The sequence below is a fragment of the Oratosquilla oratoria genome, chromosome 33, assembly GCF_046742065.1.
Source record: "Oratosquilla oratoria isolate Oo_2021 chromosome 33, ASM4674206v1, whole genome shotgun sequence".
Lineage (NCBI taxonomy): Eukaryota > Metazoa > Arthropoda > Malacostraca > Stomatopoda > Squillidae > Oratosquilla > Oratosquilla oratoria.
Window position 1 is genome coordinate 44,529,303 of NC_134809.1, and position 20,650 is coordinate 44,549,952.

Here is a 20,650-nt window from a genome sequence, read left to right on the forward strand (position 1 = left end):
ATATAGTAATGAAGCATTTATAATGCAAAATAAGACATGTCTTTAACACACCTATTTTGTTTGTTAATTAAAGCTTAACATTCTTATTTTAGATATATATATATATATATATATATATATATATATATATCATACTCACCTTTATATGATTACTTGTTGTGTATATGAAAACTCCACTTTCATCCCAGGCACCAGATTTCACACGGTTGGTTTCTGAGACTGAGCACAGTCTCTCAAGCTTACGATTGCAAATCAAAATGGTATGTTTGGACAGCAAGGCAACAGTAGCCATGTTTGCTGACCATACCACATGACGACACTTAGAGATGCGGGCTTGGCCTAGTACCCTGCAACCACAGATAACCCAAATTGATTATAACATATGTAGATAAGAAAGAGGAAGAAAAAGAGTGCTAAAAACTTTACATTCCATACTTTAAGACACATGCCTACCCACCTCTTCTGTTGAACATCAAAGAGAGAAACTCCATCATTGTCTCTCAGCAACAACATTCCAGTGCCAGCATAAAAGACTTCATCACACGTTGGTGTAGAAACTTTTTTGGTGACTTCATTCTGCAGGTTCTTGATCACAATCTATAAAATATAGAATACAAATTACACAACTGTTAAGTACAACATGTGACTCGTTCAATTGAAACAGTTTAATGATAAAACTTAAAACAAAACAATGAGACACATAACCTGATGGCTTTTGTCCATGACAGCAAAACGATTACGGGCAACCCAAACAGCTGTGAGTCCAGAGGACCTTTTTGAGTCTGGTGCATCTGGGTTTTGGGAATCACTTTCCTTTGGAACCTGTTGGCATCAAATCACATAACTTAATAAGAGGCAAATTCACAAAACACAAGTAAAGTACTTACATACAAAGAGGCCCTTTCCTTCTGACAATTGGGGAGGGGGAAAAGTGAAGTCAATCTATATACCAAAAGGATTTTTCCTCCTTTTGTGGATGAAGGACTATCCCTACCCCACCACCCAATGCCCAGGTCAGAAGCAATGCAGCAAGACACACCATATCCACAATAGGGCCCAACAGTTGAAGCTGGTTTACTCTCACTGACTTGTTTATATAGCAACACTCCCTCCTTGTTCCCTCATGACTAAAAAGAGAAAACATGGAATCCTTTTGGGCTGCGTAATTTGGCATATATTTATAACCATTCCCCACTCACAACTGTCCCTTGCTTTCTCCCTTTCCTGCTCAACAGGCATTCTCCTTTTACCCAATCCATCCATCCTATTATTAGACTTCCCCATCCACCTCTGCTTTCCATACTCTTTTAACTATTTCTTCACTCATTCTTTCCATGTGCCCAAACTCTATCCATCCACATAATCCCAAACATATTTCTCAAACATTTAAATTCTCTTTTCTGCCTCTCTTATATTTCAGTCTCAGCCACATAAAAAGTTGTACACACAATTACTCCTTCAAAAAGTCTTCACTTTGCATCCATTTCTAGATGTCTATTTCTCATTACACTTTTCATTCCCAAGATATTTACTTCCTTCCCTCACCCTACAGTTTACCTCCACCCCACTCCTCCATTCCCTGCTACATGTGACCCAAGTAATGACTCAATTTCCCCAAATTTTCTCCTTTAACCCCTTCAATACGGGCCAAAATCTCGCGGGCAGCATTAGCTGCCAGACGTGCGATATTGTGTCATAATACTCACATTATAAAAGATAAAGTTACTGCTGTATTGCTCATTCTCTTTCACCCATGAATTTTGATAACCATAGAAAATATGATGAAGCCAGTTTACAGAGTATGGGGGTCACGCAGGTACAACTACAATATATATAATCAAGACGCCAACATCGGCATCCTCGCGTACCCACTTGCTCCTCATGACGCCTACGTAGGCATCATCGTATCGAAGGGGTTAAGACATAACTCCAAATCACTGCCAACCTCTACCTTTGTACATCTCATTTACTTTTAACTCTCTTATCACATACCTTCCAAAATTCCATCACAATCTGCTTTAGACCCCTTCCCCAAAACCAGTAACAGTGTCATCAGCAAATTACCACTGGCTCACCTCCCACCTCCCTCCATTCTCACTAACCATCTCCAATCCCCTGCTCATCACCCTCATATTTACCTCCTAAACCCCAATCCAAATTATTGGTAAGAAGGAAAGATCTGGTGAAGTAGGATTCTTGGTAAATCAAGATGTAAGTAGTATACAAGTTATACATACATACATATATCAAAGGCTTTTTCCCCCTTACAAGGGGGGGGGGAGAGAGGGAGAGGGAGAGGGAGAGAGGGAGAGAGAGAGAGAGAGAGAGAGAGAGAGAGAGAGAGAGAGAGAGAGAGAGAGAGAGAGAGAGAGAGAGAGAGAGAGAGAGAGAGAGAGAGAGAGAGAGAGGGAGAGAGAGAGAGAGAGAGAGAGAGAGAGAGAGAGAGAGAGAGAGAGAGAGAGAGAGAGAGAGAGAGAGAGAGAGAGAGAAGGGGGGAGGGATAAAAACCACCACCACCCATTCCATCCCCACATACTCCACTCCCATTCACCCCCCTCCCTCCCTCCATCTTCTCTTGGCTCCTCCTGGAAGACAGGTTATCCCTGCATCTCACCCACTGCCCTGGGTCAGAAGTTACTGAGCAGCTTTTAACCCCACAATAACATGTAGCCAATATCCCACAGCTAAAAATAATTCAGGTTTATATACCAACTTCAAAGAGTTCAGACAATGAACTTTATTTTATGATGATTAAGTCAGGTAATGAATCAAGAAAAAATTAATAATAAATGTAGGTAATGACTTCTATACTAAAGTGGGGAAGGACATGAGAGGTGAAGTGTACATTTGGAAATTTGGAATAGGTGGGAGGAATGACAAAGAAAAAATCCTGGTCAATCTTGCACAAAACTATAACATGAAAATAATGAATACTTTCTTCCAAATGTGTGTAGATCATAAATGGAATGGATTTCTCTACATACCTGATATAAATCATAATTGCTGTTGTCTGTGTTCCGTGCCCGAGTGCAAAGCAAAACTGAGTTCTCAGCTGGGTTGAAGGACATACTGTACACAGGCAACCTTGATCCTCCACGCAGTTGCATAATAGCTACATCTCTGTTAACATTTCAATTATTGTTTATAGATGTTCAAAATTAGATAAAAGTATTTCATTCTATAACCAAAAAACAAAAATAAAAAATTGCCTACTTGTTCCTGGTGAAATCAAGTCTCCTCAAGTAGCGATCTTTTACATAGTATAGAAGGTTTCCGTGGATTGCATATGCAGGTCGTTCCCTTTCAAGCTATAAGAGTGAGTACATCTTGAAATTTAAGCATTCTTTTAACCCCTCCTAAACCTGTAATACTTATGTCAACAATGGCTTCCAATACTCCTTATAACTTACCTTAAATATTACCATCCCACTGTCATGTCCTGCCGCAAAAAGATTTAAAGTTGGATGACTGGCCAAAGACCAAAATCTGTCATGCTCTCTGCGGAATGTATCAAGACAGATTCTATTGGACATGTCCCATACACGGATACTTTTGTCCTCTGAGTTAGACAAAATAAGCTCTTGACTTGGATGAAAAATGACACAAGACAAATTGTTGTAATGACCACGACATGTATCCACCTCCCAAGCCTGCAAAAAAAAAAATAAATAAATAAATAAATACAAAAATAAATAAATGGACCATTGATAAAATAAAAACCTGTCACTTAAATGTCAGCACTATTAGCACAATATTATAAGTTATACTCATTTCTCCTCAGACTCGAGTCAATCAACCAGTGCTTGTATCCTCTTTGTAAATCTCAAAGGAATGTTTGACTCTTCTAAATGCTGTATTTATTTTGATACTTTTAACAATAAAAGATATACTCAAACTCTATAGGGCCTATGATTCTTTGTTAATTTATATTGGAGCCACAATCCCTTGATAATTCCTTATAATCATTAAATGCCCACAATAACTTACTTTTGACTCGTTCATCCTCCACAGTTTGACTTGTCTGTCATCTGAGCCTGATATAATGAGGGGCATTGTTGGGTGAAAACAAGCTGAATTAACACCTCTGTCATGGCCTTCAAGCACATGTTTAACGACAGCATCTCCTGAGCTGAAGAGTTCTGGATTACGGGTATGATGACGATCATCGCCTCCACCAAGTCCTCCAATACTCCCTCCCATTCCAGGGGAGACATTCTTTTTGCGTAAACCTGTAATCCACAGGATAGTAAGAATTATCAAATTAGAAAATGTTATCAAACTAGTCTCAATATGGATCATTATATAACCATTTACAAACTAATAAACTTAATAAATATATCTAAACAAATTATCCCACTAAAGCTGGGCACATCAATAGAAAAAAAATCAAAATCAAAACAAGCAAAATATTATAAGAGACTAAGCAACATATCTAAATCACTCCATATCTAAGGGATGAAACCCTAATCTGTTACTAAATACTTATTGGGAATCAGCAGAGTACGATAAAAAAAATTAGCATAATCTCACAGTCTGTAACTATAATTTCAATGCTATACAAGACAACAGCTTCAGAAAACACACATGCACACATGCTTGACAGTGTTGTACAGTTCTTGACCACTAATTCAGTGATTTGAGTGAGTTCCACCAAGGGCTAAAAAAAAAATCAGCAACAATACACTGTGAGCTACCCACGAGATATATATATATATATATATATATGTGTGTGTGTGTGTGTGTGTGTGTGTATTTACCTAGTTGTATTTACCTAGTTGCATTTTACGTAAAGAGAGCTATGCTCGTAGTGACCTGCTTTTGTATCTTTCAGCATCCAGTTTGATCTTAAATTCTTGTACAGTTTTTGCACTCACTGTTTCCTCATTCAGTTTGTTCCAGATATCTATCACTCTGTGTGGGAAGCTATTCTTTTCAGATATCTTCTGTAGCTATCCTTTTTAAGTTTCTTTTTGTGTCCCCTTGTTTTTCTTCTATCCCACTTTATTAAGTCATCTCTATCAAGGACTTCCATCCCATTTCATAATTCTGTAGATGGTTAGTAGGTCTCCTCTTTTTTTTCTTTGTTCCAGGGTTGGCAGTTCCAGTTTGGACAATCTTTGTACATATGTCAATTTGGAGAGTGTTGGTGCCATCTTTGTCGTTGTTCTTTGAATTTTTTCTCATTTCTTTATGGTCTTTTTAGTACTAGGTGTCCATAGTGTCGCTGCATACTCCAATTTTGATCTTATTACTCAATGTAATATTTTCTTTACCATTTCTTCATCCAAGTAGTCAAAGGCCACTCTCATTGATCTTAACAAATTGAAAGTTTCTCTGACTAATTTCCTGATATGTTGGTCTGGTGCCATGTCATTTGTGATAGTTACTCCTAAGTCCCTTTCCAAGTTGACTTTTTTAATTTCCTTGGTACCAATTTTGTATTGTCCTGATATTCTGTTTTTGCTTTTTCCAAATTCCATTATACTACATTACTTCACTCTTCTGATTCCATTTCCAGATTTTGTCCAGGTCTTCTTGTAATGATTTGCAATCTTCCTCTGTACTTACTCTCTTTAGTAGATTTGCATAATCTGCAAATAAGTTTATATAACATTCCACACCTTCATCCATGTCATTTATGTATATGGGAAACATTATTGGATCCAATACAGAACCTTGTGGGACTCCACTTATCATTTCTTCCCAATTTAAGTTCTTGTCTCTGAGTACCACCCTCATTTTTCTCCTTTTCAAGAAATCTTTCATCCATTCCAATAACTTTCCTTCTATTCCCCCTATAGTTTCAATTTTTCTCAGTAGCTTTTTGAGTGGTGCTTTTTCAAATGCCTTTTATAAATCTAAGAAGGCACAATTTGCTCATCTGTTCCGTTCCTGAATTATTTCTATTAGCCTCAAGTAAAAGCATAATAAATTTGTGGCACATGATCTTCCATGTCTAAATCCAAATTGTTTTGGATTTGATATTTTGTTCTCCTCTGAAAGATACAAAAGTGGGTCACTACAAGCATAGCTCTCTTCCCATAAAATACAACTAGGTAAATACACACAATGTACACCCAGTACAAAAAAGAATACAAGGAAAATAGAAAGAAAATATTATATCATATATATAAAGATATTAGGAAGAACCCAAAGACCAATGACAGAGATGGCACCAACACTCAAAATTGACATAAGAACAGAGATTGTCCAAACTGGAACTACCAACACTGAAACAAAGAGAAAGAGGAGATCTACTGGCCATTTATAGAATCATGAATGGCAAGGAAGTCCTTGATAGAGAAGACTTGTTAAAGTGGGATAAAAGAAAAACAAGACATGAAAAAACTCAAAAAGGATAGTTATAGAAGAGATGTGGAAAAAAAAAAAAATCCACATAGTGATGGATGTCTGGAACAAACTGGACAAAACAATAGTGTGTGCAAAAACCATACAAGAATTTAAGAGCAAACTAGATGCTGAGAAATACAAAGACTGGTCACTATGAGCATAGCTCTCCTTCCCGTTTAATACAACTAGGTAAATACACACACACTAAAGCTGTTGAATGATCAAATAAAGTGATGTGACATCACTGCAGTGTGCAGGTTAGAGAAGGAGGTTGACAAAAAAGGCAGGGAAGATATCTTGATTATGAAAAGGAGATAATCAAGTTAAAAAAGCCACATATCTGAGGGATACAAACATTTTTCCATACATGCATAAGGCATAAACTCATGAAATAGCATACATCTGATATGGCACAAGCAAAAACCATTCATGAACTTAAAATGAAGCATGATAAGTGGATAATAAAAGACTGAAATACATGAGGAACACTTTCCCATACAAATGTATAAACTCCAGGAATATCCTAGGAGACGAAACAGCATAAGACACTACACAAATAAAAAAAAATCAACCTGAGAACTGGACTCCATAAAAGCAGCCCCATTCCTAGGCACTACAATTAGATCTATTTATACACCAAGAGCTTTTTCCCCTTTATATGGGTGGTAGCCAAGTCAAAGGCCTGTACCTCTACTCCCACACATTCCAGTCCCATCTACCACCCCTTTCCTCCCTCTCATCTTAGCCCCTCATGGATGATGGATCATCCCTGTATCCCACCTACTGCCCTGAGTCAGAAGCAATGCAGCAAGACACAGCATCAACAGCAAGGCCACTTCACTTGATTGGCGACCCCTTTCTCCATCCCCAGCACAATTAGGTAAATACAATTAAGTTTGATAAACAATCACACAAACACATACAGTAAGATAATAATATGGATAAAGAGAGAGAAGAGAAAAGAGAGAAAAATGGAAAGAGGAAGAGAAGGAGAGGATAAGGGAGAGAATGGAAGGAGAAGGAGAGAGACAGAAAGAAAGGAAAGAGAAGGAGAGACAGGAAAGAGAAAGGAAAGAGAAGAGTGAGAGGGGAAAGAAAAGGAGAAAGAAATGGGGAGAGAAAAGAAAGATGAGAGAGAAAGGAAAGAGAAGATGAAAGAAAAGAGAGGAGAGTGAAAGACAAAAAGAAAAGATAGAAAAACAATGGAAGAAACAGGAAAACAAGGATGATAAAAAAAAGACAAGCAGAAAAAAATTATTGGATGTTGTCAATAGCTTCAGAAAACTATTTCTGAATTTGGAGACAAATACATTACAAAAGTAAAACAGGTGAAAGACTTGGGACTGTTGATAAAAGTCTGTCATCTGACAGGCATATCAGGAGGACTTGTGGGAGAGGCGAATGGACTCCAGTAGAAAAGTAAATTGATTTTGCACTCTATGGATGAAGAGATGATGGAGAAAAAAAAAAAAAAAAAAAAAAAATTATATATATATATATATATATATATATATATATATATATATATATATATATATATATATATATATATAGAAACCCTGATCTATCCAAGACTATAATAAAAATGGATATGTGAAGTAAACTCAAGGGTAATGGACTGGGGATTGGAGATGGTTAAAGAAAATGGACAAAAATGGGATATAAGCCATTTGTTGTTTGCAGACAACAATGCTCTTGTAGCAGGATCAAAGGAAGGATTAAGGAAGTTAGTGATGGAGTTTGGGAAGATGTGCAAAAGATGGAAGTTTAAGATAAATATGGGTAAAAATCAGGCGATAAGATGTACAAGGGGAGAGGATGGCAGCAAATTGGAAGTGACTATTAAGGGAGAGAGACTGGAGAAAGTGGATATCTTTGGATACTTGGGTGTGAATGTTGCAGGAAAGGGACAAGTGGAAGTGGAGGTAGAATGTAGACTGAGAAAAATGAGCAAATGCATTGGAGGATTAAAAATTGTAATGAGAAATAGACATCTAGGAATGGATGCTAAGAGGAGATTGTATGAAGTAGTGTAGTAGTGTATGTACCCCCCCAAAATGCAGTCCTGGACAGAAAATAATCATTCCAAACTGTTGGAAGATACTAAGTATGAACTGACTTATATACTGAAGGAAAGAGGAAATATAGTAATTATGGGTGATTTTAATTCAAAAGAAATACGTTGGGAAGAAATGACAGTAAAGGGTGAAGACATCTGGGGCAACATGCTGCTCGATATGACCACTGAATACACAGTGACTCAGTGGATAAAGGAAAATACCAGATACGGAAACAATGAGGAACCATTGGGACTGGATTTAATACTTATGTCAGAACATGAAATTGTGGACAAAATAGATTACAAAACACCAATAGGAAAGAATGACCATGTACTAGTAGAATTCAAACAAAATGAACAAATAGACATAAGAAGAAATGAGAAACATAGAATAGGAAGACCAATGTACAACAAAACGAATTTTGAGAAACTTAAAAAATTCTTTCGTAACACAAACTGGGAAAAATTCCTAAATGAAGAAACAAGGATGGAAGAGAAATGGAATATATAATGAGGGAGTGAATAAATATGTACCACAACAAAAGCAAGAAAGAGTATACATAAAGAACTGGTACAACAAAAAATTCAGTGAAGCTAAGGATAAAAGCAACAAACCCTGGAAAAAAATGGAAGAAAAAAAAAAGAAAAAAAAAAAAAGAAGCAAATGGCAAATATACATCAAACTAAGAAACAATTGTGTAAAAATATACAGAAATGAAAAGAGAAACTATGAAAAAGAAATAATAGACAAATGCAAGGAACAACCTAAACTGTTTTACAGATATGTGAATGGTAAACTAAATAACAAACAAGAAATAGAAAAGCTCACCAGGGAAGTTATGAATATACAGAAGAACAAGAAATGGCAGAAATTGTGAACAATCATTTCAAATTGGTATTCACAATTGAGAACTCACCTAACTGTGAGGGAATAGAGAAAAGAAATCACCCCCAATGAAGGAAATAACTGTAACAAAGAAGGAAATCAGCAACAAAATAAAAAACCTTGATGTCAGAAAATCGCATGGTCCGGATGGAATTGCAAATTGGATACTGAAAGAATGCATAGAAGAGTTAACAGATAAAATATACAATATAATCAAATGCTCGCTCAAAGAAGGAAAGGTACCTCAAGACTGGAGAAATGCAAATACTGTACTAATATATATAGAAGGAAACAAGGAAAATCCAACTTACTACAGACTGGTCTCCCTAACAAGCACATTAGCAAAAATATTTGAAAAAGTGATCAAAAGTAGATGGGTTAAACATCTGGAAAAAAAAACTATACAGAATCCAAAACAATCTGCATTTAGACAAGGAAGATCATGTACAACAAACCTGCTCTCCTTCTATTTGAAACTAATAAAATAATACAAGAGAGGGTTGGATGGGCAGACTCTGGCATTTGATAAGGTACCACACAAGAAATTAAAAAAAAAAAAAATGGAATCAATAGGTAGCATCAGAGGTAAATTATTGGAATGGATGGAAGACTTCCTGACTGGGAGAAAAATGAGGGTAGTAATTAGAGATAAATACTCAAAATGGGAAGAAATGATAAGTGGTGTCCCGCAAGGGTCGGTGCTGGCTCCAATCATGTTTGCCATATATATAAACGACATGGATGAAGGAGTGGAGTGTTATATGAATTTCTTCGCAGATGACGCAAAAATACTAAAGAAAGTAAGAACAGAGGAGGATTGTGAATCATTACAATCAGACCTGGACAAAATCTGGAAATGGACTCAAAAATGGGAAGTGAACTTCAATATCAAGAAATGTAGTATAATGGTGACGAAGAAATAAAAAAAGTGAACTTGGAAAGAGACCTTGGAGTAATAGTCAGCAAAGACATGACACCGGATAAACATATCAACAAAATAGTTGGAGAAACCTTCAACCTATTAAGGTAAATGAAAATGGCATTTGACTATTTGAATGAAGAAATGATAAAAAAATATTAGTTACATTAATAAGACCAAAACTGGAATACACAGTGGCACTATGGACACCCAGTGCTAAAAAGAATATAAAGAAATTAGAAAGAATACAGAGAGCAACGAAGAAAAGAGGCAACCTGCTGACCATCTACAGAATCATGAAAGGCATGGAAGTCCTTGATAGAAAGGACTTACTAACTTGGGATAAGAGAAATACAAGGGGACATGAAAAGAAACTCAAAAAGGATAGTTATGGAAGAGACCTTAAAAAAGAAAAAAAACTACACATATTGGTGGATAGCTCGAAGAAACTGGATAAAACATTGGTTTGTGCAAAAACCGTACACGAATTTAAGAGCAAACTAGACATTGCAAGATACAAAGGTGGGACACCACAAGTATAGCTCCCCTTCCCGTAAAATACAACTAGGTAGGTAAATACACACACACACACACAACTAAGTTGATACTACTAGGTAAATACACACATGCAAAAAAATCTCGACTAATTAAAAATATGAAAAAAGCTGAAAGCAGAAAAGCCTATCTGCAGTAAAACCATAACATGAAGATTTTTTTTATATATAAGCAGACTCAAAAAGCAATGAAGTGCCACACAAAATGCAATAAATAATTCCACATGCTTACCCACTGCAAAACCTAAAACTTGCAATGCAACGACAGATGGCTGGACAGCAAGAATTTTGCACAAGTACCCTTATTCAATCACGCCGCTCTGCTAAAACCAGATACTTTTATTTCCTTCACCTATTCAGTGTACTACTGTCCCTTTTTTTCTATGTTATGCTTACCTTATGTCAACTTTCTGTTAGCCTAGTTAGGGTTAAATTACATACATACATACATTAAAACCATCTCAAACAAGCAATTACTACCCAATACTTAAAAAAAAGATATTCAGACCTCATGAAATTAATCATAAGAATATAAACTTACAATCAAAACATGAAAAATTACACTCATATATGGTAATGAAAACTATATACCAGTCCATCACTCATTACAGTAATTTCAAAACTATAACAGCTTCTACATAAAGACACGGTCTTTGTAGTAGCTAGTTGTTTAGTATCACTGATGAACAATTAAGGGAGTAGCACAGAGTTTCATAAAATAAGGTGGTGTCACCCAGACTAAAGCAAGTACCCACTGCTATGACTGGTCTTACTCCTGTGCTCCAGTGGGGATCCTAAGTAAATAAATAAAAAATTCTGGTATTGGCACCTGCTTAGAAAGGATCACTTGATACAAGTAGGTACCTGAGCTGAACAAGACTGCCTCCCATAAGCCTGAATATAACAAAGAAAACCTCTCAACTACAATGGGGTTGCTCAACATGGTACCAAATGTGTCACTAAATAAAATTATCTAATATCATCCAATAAGTACATCTCACTGTAGGAGATGTACACTCTTCACTACTGAGGAGGCATCAGTCAATGAAACAATATCATCTGTTATTAACCAGAATATTGGGGTGAATGGAGAATGGTTGTATATAGATGATGCTGTGATGCATGAGGGGGAGTGGGTGGGGGATGGGGGTGAGGGAGTATGAGAAATAAATTGATGCAGCCTGAAGGGATTTATCCCCATCTTCTCCTTTTCTGCATGAGGGAACAGAGAGGGGGTTCACCAAATTAATGAAGTGGCCTTGCTGTGGATGTGCTGTGTCTTGCGACACTGCTTCTGACCCAGGGCAGTGGACAAGATGCAGGGATGACCCGTCATCCAGGAGGTGCCAAGATAAGAGGAAGGGAAGTGGGTAGAGGGGAGTGGAGTATGTAGGGGATGGAATGGGTGGGAGTGGTTTCTATGTCTTGTCTTTTGGCTACTTCCCATGTAAAGGGGAAAAAAGCCTTTGGTATATGTAACCAGAATAGAATAATGAGTACCCTTCACCATAAAAAAAAGGTTATTAAACTGGCTCTGCCCTTCTATTCACTTAACCACTTCAGTACAATGATGCCTGTGTAGGTGTCATGAGGTGTTAGCATCTTGAATATATATATTTGTAGTTGTACATGAGTTGCCCCTGGATTCTGTGAAATGGTATGATCACACATTCTGTGCTTATTATCACTCAGAGTAAAAGAGAATGAGTAATACAGTAGTGACTTTATATTATATAATGTGAGTAATGTGATGCATTGTACATATGGCAGCTGATACTGTCCACAAGAATTTGACTTGTACTGAAGTAGTTATAAGGGAACCATGCACTTAAATAATACCATCTGTTATTAGCCAGGATAAAACAAATACCCCTTAGAATAAGCAAGGTTACTTGTCACTGATTCACTACGGGGGGGGGGGGGGCATGTGTGTCCATACTATCATTTAGTATAGTTACAATAAAATCAATATCAGTATTTTGTTAACAATAACCAGTGTTTCTATCCCCGGGGACAATACTGCATTGAAGAGGTGGTAAAGCAGCCAGTCAAATGTACAAGTCACACACTGAGTGATGATTCACATTTTTCTATTTCGTTCTAAAAAAAATCATGGTGACTTTTTTCATATGGAATAAACAAAGCAATGAATTTTGCCACCAAGTGTTTCCACTGGAGTCATAAAAGGTGACAAAAAATGGGATGGGGATAGGACTATGCATTCTAATATATATATATATATATATATATTATATATATATATATATATATATATATATATATATATATATATAATATATATATATATACAGTATATATATATGAGAGAGTATGTATTTACCTAGTTTTACCTAGTTGTATTATATGGGAAGGGGAGCTATGTTTGTGGTGACCCATTTTTGTATCTCACTAGATCAAGTTTGTTTTTAAATTCTTGTATTGTGTTTGCACACACTATTTCTCCATCCAATTTGTTCCATATATCTATCACTCTGTGTAGGCAGCTGTTCTTATTCAGGTCTCTTCTGTAGTTATCCTTTTTGAGTTTCATTGCATGTCATCTTGTTTTTCCTCTGTCCTGCTTTAATAAGTCCTCTCTATCAAGGCATTCTTGTCCTTTCATAATTCTGTAGATGGTTAGTAGGTCCCCTCGTTCTCTTCTTTGTTCAAGGGTTGGCAATTCCAGTTTGACCAGTCTTTGTTCATATGTCAGTTTTGCAAGTTTTGGGACCAACTTCGTTGTTGCTCTTTGAATTCTAATTTTCTTATACAACCACTCCTCGTTTAACGACGACAATTGGGACCAGCGTCGCCGTCGTTAACCGAATTGGTCGTTAAGCGAAAGTGTATACATATACATACATGTAATGTATGTACAATGTCCAGCAATACATGTATCTTTATTTTCGTGAATTTTCCCTCTTTTATACAGTACATTAAAGCTTTATTTACTGTTTTGATAGTACAGAAAGCCCTCAAATAACGTGGTGGTTAGGTTCCTGAAATTACCGTGTATGACCAAATCCACATATGCTGACATTCCATATTAAATACCGGGGTATCTTTTTAGTTTCGACCATGGGCGCAATATAGCAATAGAAAATTAACTATTAATTTTGTAAATTAAAATGTATCAATGTAATATGCAATTTTGAGGGCAGAATTGAAAATAAAAAATACCTTGCTACAAGCAAATATGCTAATGAATGAAGTCAGTAGCATAAGATTGGGACACCATCTTGTCTGTCAATTGATGGCCTTGGTACTTCCGACAGTACCTCGCCAGGTATATTTTCTTGAAGACCCTCCCCCGGCCAGCATGTGTGTGCATAGCGCAGGGAGACCAGCGGGCTGCTGGGGGAAGGAAAATTTTGCCGAAAAAGGGCAGAATATTGCCATGAAGCACTCAAAAAGAAGACTTCCCTTACATAGCTGCAGGTGGAATTACAGGTCTCTTTTATAACTATCTTTTTTTTTTTAGTTTTTTTCATGTCCCCTTGTGTTTCTCTTATCCCTATCTAGTAAGTCCTTTCTATCAAGGAATTCCATGCCTTTCATGATTCTGTAGATGGTCAGTAGGTTACCTCTTTCTCTTCTTTGTTCCAAAGTCAGTAATTTCAATTTAGCCAGTCTCACCTCATATGACAGGTTTGAAAGTGTTGGAGCCACTTTCATGGCTGCTCCCTGGATTCTTTCAACTTTCTTTATATTCCTTTTGGTACTGGGTGGCCATAGTGTCACAGCATACTCCAGTCTAGGCCTTGTTAGTGTGACTAGTATTTTTTACTATTTCTTTGTCTAAATAGTTAAAAGCCACCTTTATTGATCTTAGCAAGTTGTAAGATTCTCTCACAATTTTGTCTGTTTATCAGGGGACATGTCATTTGAGATAATTACTCCCAGGTCTTTTTCAGATCCAGCTTTCTCTACTTCCTTTGTTCCAATTTTATATTGTCCTGATAGTATCTTTTTACTTTTTCCGAACTCCATTATGCTACATTTCTTAATGCTGAAGTCTACTTCCCACTTTTGGGCCATTTCCAAACCTTGTTCATAGATCCTCTCTGCCTTTCACTGTCATCTCTTCCCAACAGATTTCCTTGCTGTTAAAATCTCCCATAAGTACCAATTTATTTCTATCCTTTAGCATCTTGTTTAATGAATGCCTTGTATCTTCTAATATTTTTGAATGCTTGCCCTCTTTCCAATAGCCCATTTTTGGGGGCACATAAATCACCACAAACTTTCTACTTTTCATGTCGCTTTCTTCAACTTTTATCATGATCACTTCCATTCTGTTTTTGCTCTCTGTAAACCTCATCACATTAAAGTTTTTCTCGGCCTAAAAACATGATTCCTCTGCCCTGTTTCTCATTTTTTTTTTTAATCCAATAATTATATAACCCCATGTCCAACACTATTTGATGATAGTGAACCCCTAAATTTTGTCTCCACAATTCCCATTATATCTGGTTTTTCTTCTGACTGGTAATCATTTAGTTCACTCAATCCTGAGATTAATCCATCTATGTTAGTATAGGTCACTTTTAATTTTTTTCTTTCTCCATCTCATTTTCTGTTCCTTTTGTTTTGCTTACCTTGGTGTACCATTTTCTCAATCTGTCTAAGATCCTCCAATAGAACTCCTTGCTTTCAGTCTCTCTTCTCATTTTTTTCTTTAGTTTCATCTCTTAGTGTCTTCTTTCTCTTTCCTCAACATTCATTTCTCTTATACATATATTGTTGTAATGTTCACTCTTTGCTAATTTAACTGATTTTGCTAGTATATCTTCTGCCACCATTTGTGATCTTAGTTTTATCTTAATAGATTTATTTTCTTTGAATATTGTCCCATTATATACTTCTATTTCTTTTTCTACTTCTTGGTCATTGTCTTGTACTTCTTTTAGAGTTGTTTTTGCTATTTCTTTTTCTGCTTTTACTCTCAAGTATCTAACCAAACCATGTTTTTCCTTTAATCCATATACTACAATACACTTTTTTCTATCCACTTTATCTCTGACCCCATTTGCTTTTTCTTTGATTACTTGAATGATTGTGTCCTTTGCATTTGCTTGCATTTGTTGTTGTAGTATTTCCTTAAAAACTATCTCTTCATTTTCTCTGTTTTCATTCCATTTTTTAATCTTCTGCAAATTTTCCTCACCTAAGTTTTCTTCAATTCTTTTAGACATTACCTATATTTTGTGAGTTACTTCTTTTTTTTAATTCTCACTATTGGTAGCATCATTGTTTTTCATCTTTTCATTTTCACATTTAACCTCAATTAATTCTTTTTTTAATTCACTTAGCTCATTATTTATTTCAGAATTCTTTTTCTTTAGTTCACATGCCTCTCTATTTACTTTGAAAGTCTTTCCTTAAATTCACAATCTCTTTAATTCCATGAATTCTTTCTCCCACAAGTTTCTATTAAAACTCATCTCCCTTTCCATGTCTATGATTCGACTCAAATTTCTTTTTTCATACTTACTAAAACCAGAAAATAGGTCATCACTGTACAATCCAATACTTCTTAGGGTTTCACAGCCTCTATTTACATTTAGTTTCAGTATAGTGCCTCCAGAGGGCTCTACATTTGTGTTGACTCAAACTTGTCGCTGTTTTCTCTTGATCCACCTTGGTTCCTTTGCATTTTCACACGATAGACACATTCAACACAACACAGAGATTATTTTGGGCAACCACAAGTGCTCCCCCTCCCCCTCAATACAAACCAGGACTCTTTCTTTCCTTGCATTATATATATATATATATATATATATATATATATATATATATATATATATATATATATATATATATATATATATATATATATATATATACATACATACATACAGTGGCTGCGAAAAGTTTGGGCGCAAAATTATAGGTGCCCCAACTTTCCCCTAAACTCAAAACATGCGAAAAATACAACTTTCCACCCAAACTTTTCGCTATTTTTCAATGCTAGCATTTATACCCGTATTTAGCCGAGACAATACACACTATTTGGCAACTCTGTTCAGGCGCACTCGATGTCACATGGAGTCACTTTCTAAACATCTCTCACGGAGAGTAGTCTTTTTTTTGCGGTGGTCTCTGTTTTTGTGCCTTGATATCTCCGTAATGGGAAGTGGTAAAGAGCTGGAAAGAGACACAGTTGTTACAATCATAACCCTCTATAAGGAGGGTTATAAGTGTAAAGATATTGCTACTCGTGTGGGAATTGGAGTGCGTCAAGTGCAAAAGTGGACCAAGAAATTTCGAGACGAAGGAAGTGACATCATTCGTACTCCAAAGCATCGCTCTGGTCGGCCAAGGAAGATATCAAATCGTACTTCTACGGTTCTAACTGCCTCCATCCACTTCTTTCCATTTCCTTTTCACTACTCTTCCTTATTCTTTCCAGATGCCAAAACCACCTAAGCACTCTTTGATCTTACTTAACAGCTCTTTCCACCTGTCCTTTGCCTCACTTCCATATTTCTCATCTTTGTAACACCTACCATACTTCTCGAACAATTCATCCCAAACATGTTCTGACTCTTCCTTTCTGTTTCCCTTTAATTCCAAGTCTGCTTCATACAATGCCATGGACATATTCAGTCCTACATACAACCTTACCTGCATTCATCCCCAGATAACACTTTTCATGTCACCAGACATTTCCTTGCCTACTTTACTCTATAATTTGTCTTCACATCCACTCCTCCATTCATTGGCATTTGCAATCCCCACTTCCTCCAGCCTCTCTCCTTTCACACTCACATCCAATCTGCCACTATCATCACCTCCTGTACATCTTATCACCTTATTTTCCCTCACATTTACTCTGAATTAAAAAACAAAAACCTATAGCACCTGTCATACTACATGAGACACCACCTACCAATATACAGGCACATCAAACTGACTGCAAACACTAAAATGCAGTATACAATACCACACTGCTACCTCCAACCATTAAATATAAATCATCTCCCTTCTGCCCACTTTCAAGACACACCAATTCCCTCATTTCCATTTGGAGCAGTCCTGAGGAGCTGACACTCAACCTCCAAACTGGGCCTCCACATTTTCACACAAGAACTGACAATTGGTGACTACTCCCATACTCTAACCAATATTTTTCAGTGATAAACTGTCCCACCGTAATACAACAGACACAACACTCCAAAGTTTCTTTCCAGTGAGATCTATTGGGAGGGCTCAAGATCCACTGCCAGCCACTGTGGGGTTTTGGGTTTCCAGCCAGTGAAATTCTAGGTCAATTGCTATTATCATGGGTACATTAAACAGGGAGGGAGGTAATGTAACGACATTAGCTAATAGGCAATTATAATCTCCATATTTCTGCATAGCATACTGTCCTTGTGAGACAAGTCATGTCCAGTTATTCTAATCCCTCCATCCATTGTGTACATAGATCATAGAGAAGATATTGATGCACTTGTTCATTTTAAACATGTCACACTATATGTATGCTATCAGTTGAAAATGGGTAATCATGGGAAATGGGAAAAGGGGTAATCAACTGTGAATTTATATTTCTAATATCAAATGGCCAATCCAAAGGGATGAACACACACTTTCATACCATGAAGTACTGAAGAAAAGGGTTAAGAATGGGCCAGGCCAATAGAGAAAATCCAGAAACCCTTATCTGGTTAGAAATGTTAATAATAGTCATTTTGCAAAGCATGCATAACTGTAAGAACTTATCAACCCAATTTACTGCCTTACTGGTTATTTGACTATTACCTACATGTACCAAATGTACACATCTTCCTTTTCAAAAAGCACTCAAGCACATAATCAAGTTTTTACTTGAAACAACAGACATTTCCAAGAGTAAGTCTTAAAAATGTATTCTGAGGTTGTATTTAGACCCCATATATTTGCGGCTGCTTGTGCAAGGGTACTAGTGCTCCCTCTGCTGTCCACTCACCTGGTTTGCCAGGAATACCTGAGATATCCCACACACGAACTGAACAATCTAAGGAGGCTGAAACAATGAGATCCTGGGTTGGGTGGAAGCGGGCACACATAACATAGTGGTTGTGTCCAGTCAAGATGGACACACAATTGCGACTTTGCCAGTTCCAGATGCGTATGGTTTGGTCATCTGAGGCTGACAGGATCCAGGGATATTCCTGTCATAAAAATCATTACAAATTAATTATCATCAATGTCATCACAAGTGCATCTAGTTTTCCATTTAATACAATAAAATAGAACTATATCCAATCAAACATGTCATTCAATTCTAAAGAGATATAACATTCAAGAGAGTAACCACAAATCATACACAATTCTTGGTGTCCATGTGTGTGTGTGTGTGTACATACTGCATTGTCATGCTGCATACTGACCTGATGGAATTCAATGGTCCTTATGTAATCCAAATGTCCAAGTAAAGTAAACAGGCACCTCCTTAATTTGTAGTTCCATACTTTAATCTTGTAGTCATCTCCACCAGAAACAAAGAGGGGCTGTTGTTGATGAAAGCACACAGCCCTAACTGGTCCTTCATGTTCATCAAACTTGTCAACCAGAGTACACATTCGGTAGTCCCAGAGCTGGATGATTCCACTGTGGAGGCTACAAGAAAAAAATCCAAATTATTCATTCTACTATTGATACTATGACCAATGATAAAAAAGGGTCAATCTGTCTGTTTCCCTTGTATATGCTTGCAAAAGAACCACAGCACCCAAGAAACTGGTCATAAGTCACTCTAAAGAGAGTGCATGGAGCTATCTGGTGTGGACAAGAGCAGGACTGTGTTGTACAGGTATAATTTGCTGTTTTCTCTGTAGATGTTGCACCTAAGGCATTGAATATTTGTCATCAGACCAATTCTGCATTGGTACCGTTTCTGTGTAGGGTGGTGGTCTGACTGTAGGCATGTCAGGATCGATTTCTCTACTGGGATGATTTCTGGGGAAGTCTGGAAGTCTGGAGATTACTGAATCTGGGAAACCTATGCAGGAGCCTTTGTTTTGTTTATGAGGAGATACTAGAGACTTTGGACTTGCCATCATTAAAATGATTAAGAGCAAAGGATAACTTAATTACAGAGTTCTGGTCATTAAAGAAAGTGGCAAAAAAGCTGACAGAGAAAAAATATCTTGATTTAGGACTGGAGAATAACACAAGGTCATGGGAACACATTGAGGAGAGCTGCATGTCAGGAAGATATTAAGAAATACAGTTACTGCACTCGTGCATCAAAACTGGGGAATACCCTCAATGATAATGATATAATCCAAGTTAAGTCCATGAAAGTCCACAAATTTAAATCTGGGCACATTTCATGGAATAAGAGAAGGGACCCCTCCTTTCTTGTACACTGTATATCAATTAGGTAAACATTTGTACACACATGCACATACGCACACACACAACTGGAGTATGCTGTGACACTATGGACACCTAATCTGCTTTTACTCAAGATTGAGATAATACAAGGAGGAAATGGCTGGGCAGATTGCATCTTCTTGGATTTGCAGAAGGCATTTGACAAAGTACCACATAAAAAATTAATAAGAAAAATTGAATAGGAGGAATACAAGGTAAACTGCTGGAATGGATGAAGGATTTCTTAACTGGGAGAAAAATGAGAGTGGTACTTAGAGACAAAAATTTGAACTGGGAAGATGTGAAAAGTGGCATCCCACAAGGCTCTGTACTGGCTCCTTTAATGTTTGCCATATATATAAATGATATGGATGAGGGAGTAAACTGTTATATGAACTTCTTTGCTGACAATGCCAAATTACTCAAGAGAGTAAGAACAGAAGAAGATTGCATATCGCTACAAGAAGACCTAGACAAAATATGGGAATGGAGTTGGAAAAGTGAGATGAACTCAA

At 36.8% G+C, this 20,650-nt stretch overlaps 1 protein-coding gene across 2 annotated transcripts in view; it reads right to left on the bottom strand.

The window, feature by feature from the left end:
* The window catches only part of alphaCOP (coatomer subunit alpha), a 105,445-nt gene that overhangs the window by 19,816 nt on the left and 64,979 nt on the right, over positions 1-20,650 (bottom strand). The window contains exons 3-11 of one of the 2 annotated variants that reach the window (XM_076172891.1): positions 19,148-19,376; positions 18,742-18,928; positions 3,988-4,229; positions 3,411-3,650; positions 3,214-3,308; positions 2,985-3,120; positions 706-822; positions 458-597; positions 140-347 (exon numbers count right to left, since the gene is read on the bottom strand). In XM_076172891.1, coding sequence (XP_076029006.1) covers positions 140-347; positions 458-597; positions 706-822; positions 2,985-3,120; positions 3,214-3,308; positions 3,411-3,650; positions 3,988-4,229; positions 18,742-18,928; positions 19,148-19,376 — 1,594 coding nt within the window. Of the gene's footprint in view, positions 1-139; positions 348-457; positions 598-705; positions 823-2,984; positions 3,121-3,213; positions 3,309-3,410; positions 3,651-3,987; positions 4,230-18,723; positions 18,929-19,147; positions 19,377-20,650 lie in introns of both variants that reach the window. The other variant, XM_076172890.1, reaches the window with a different exon arrangement.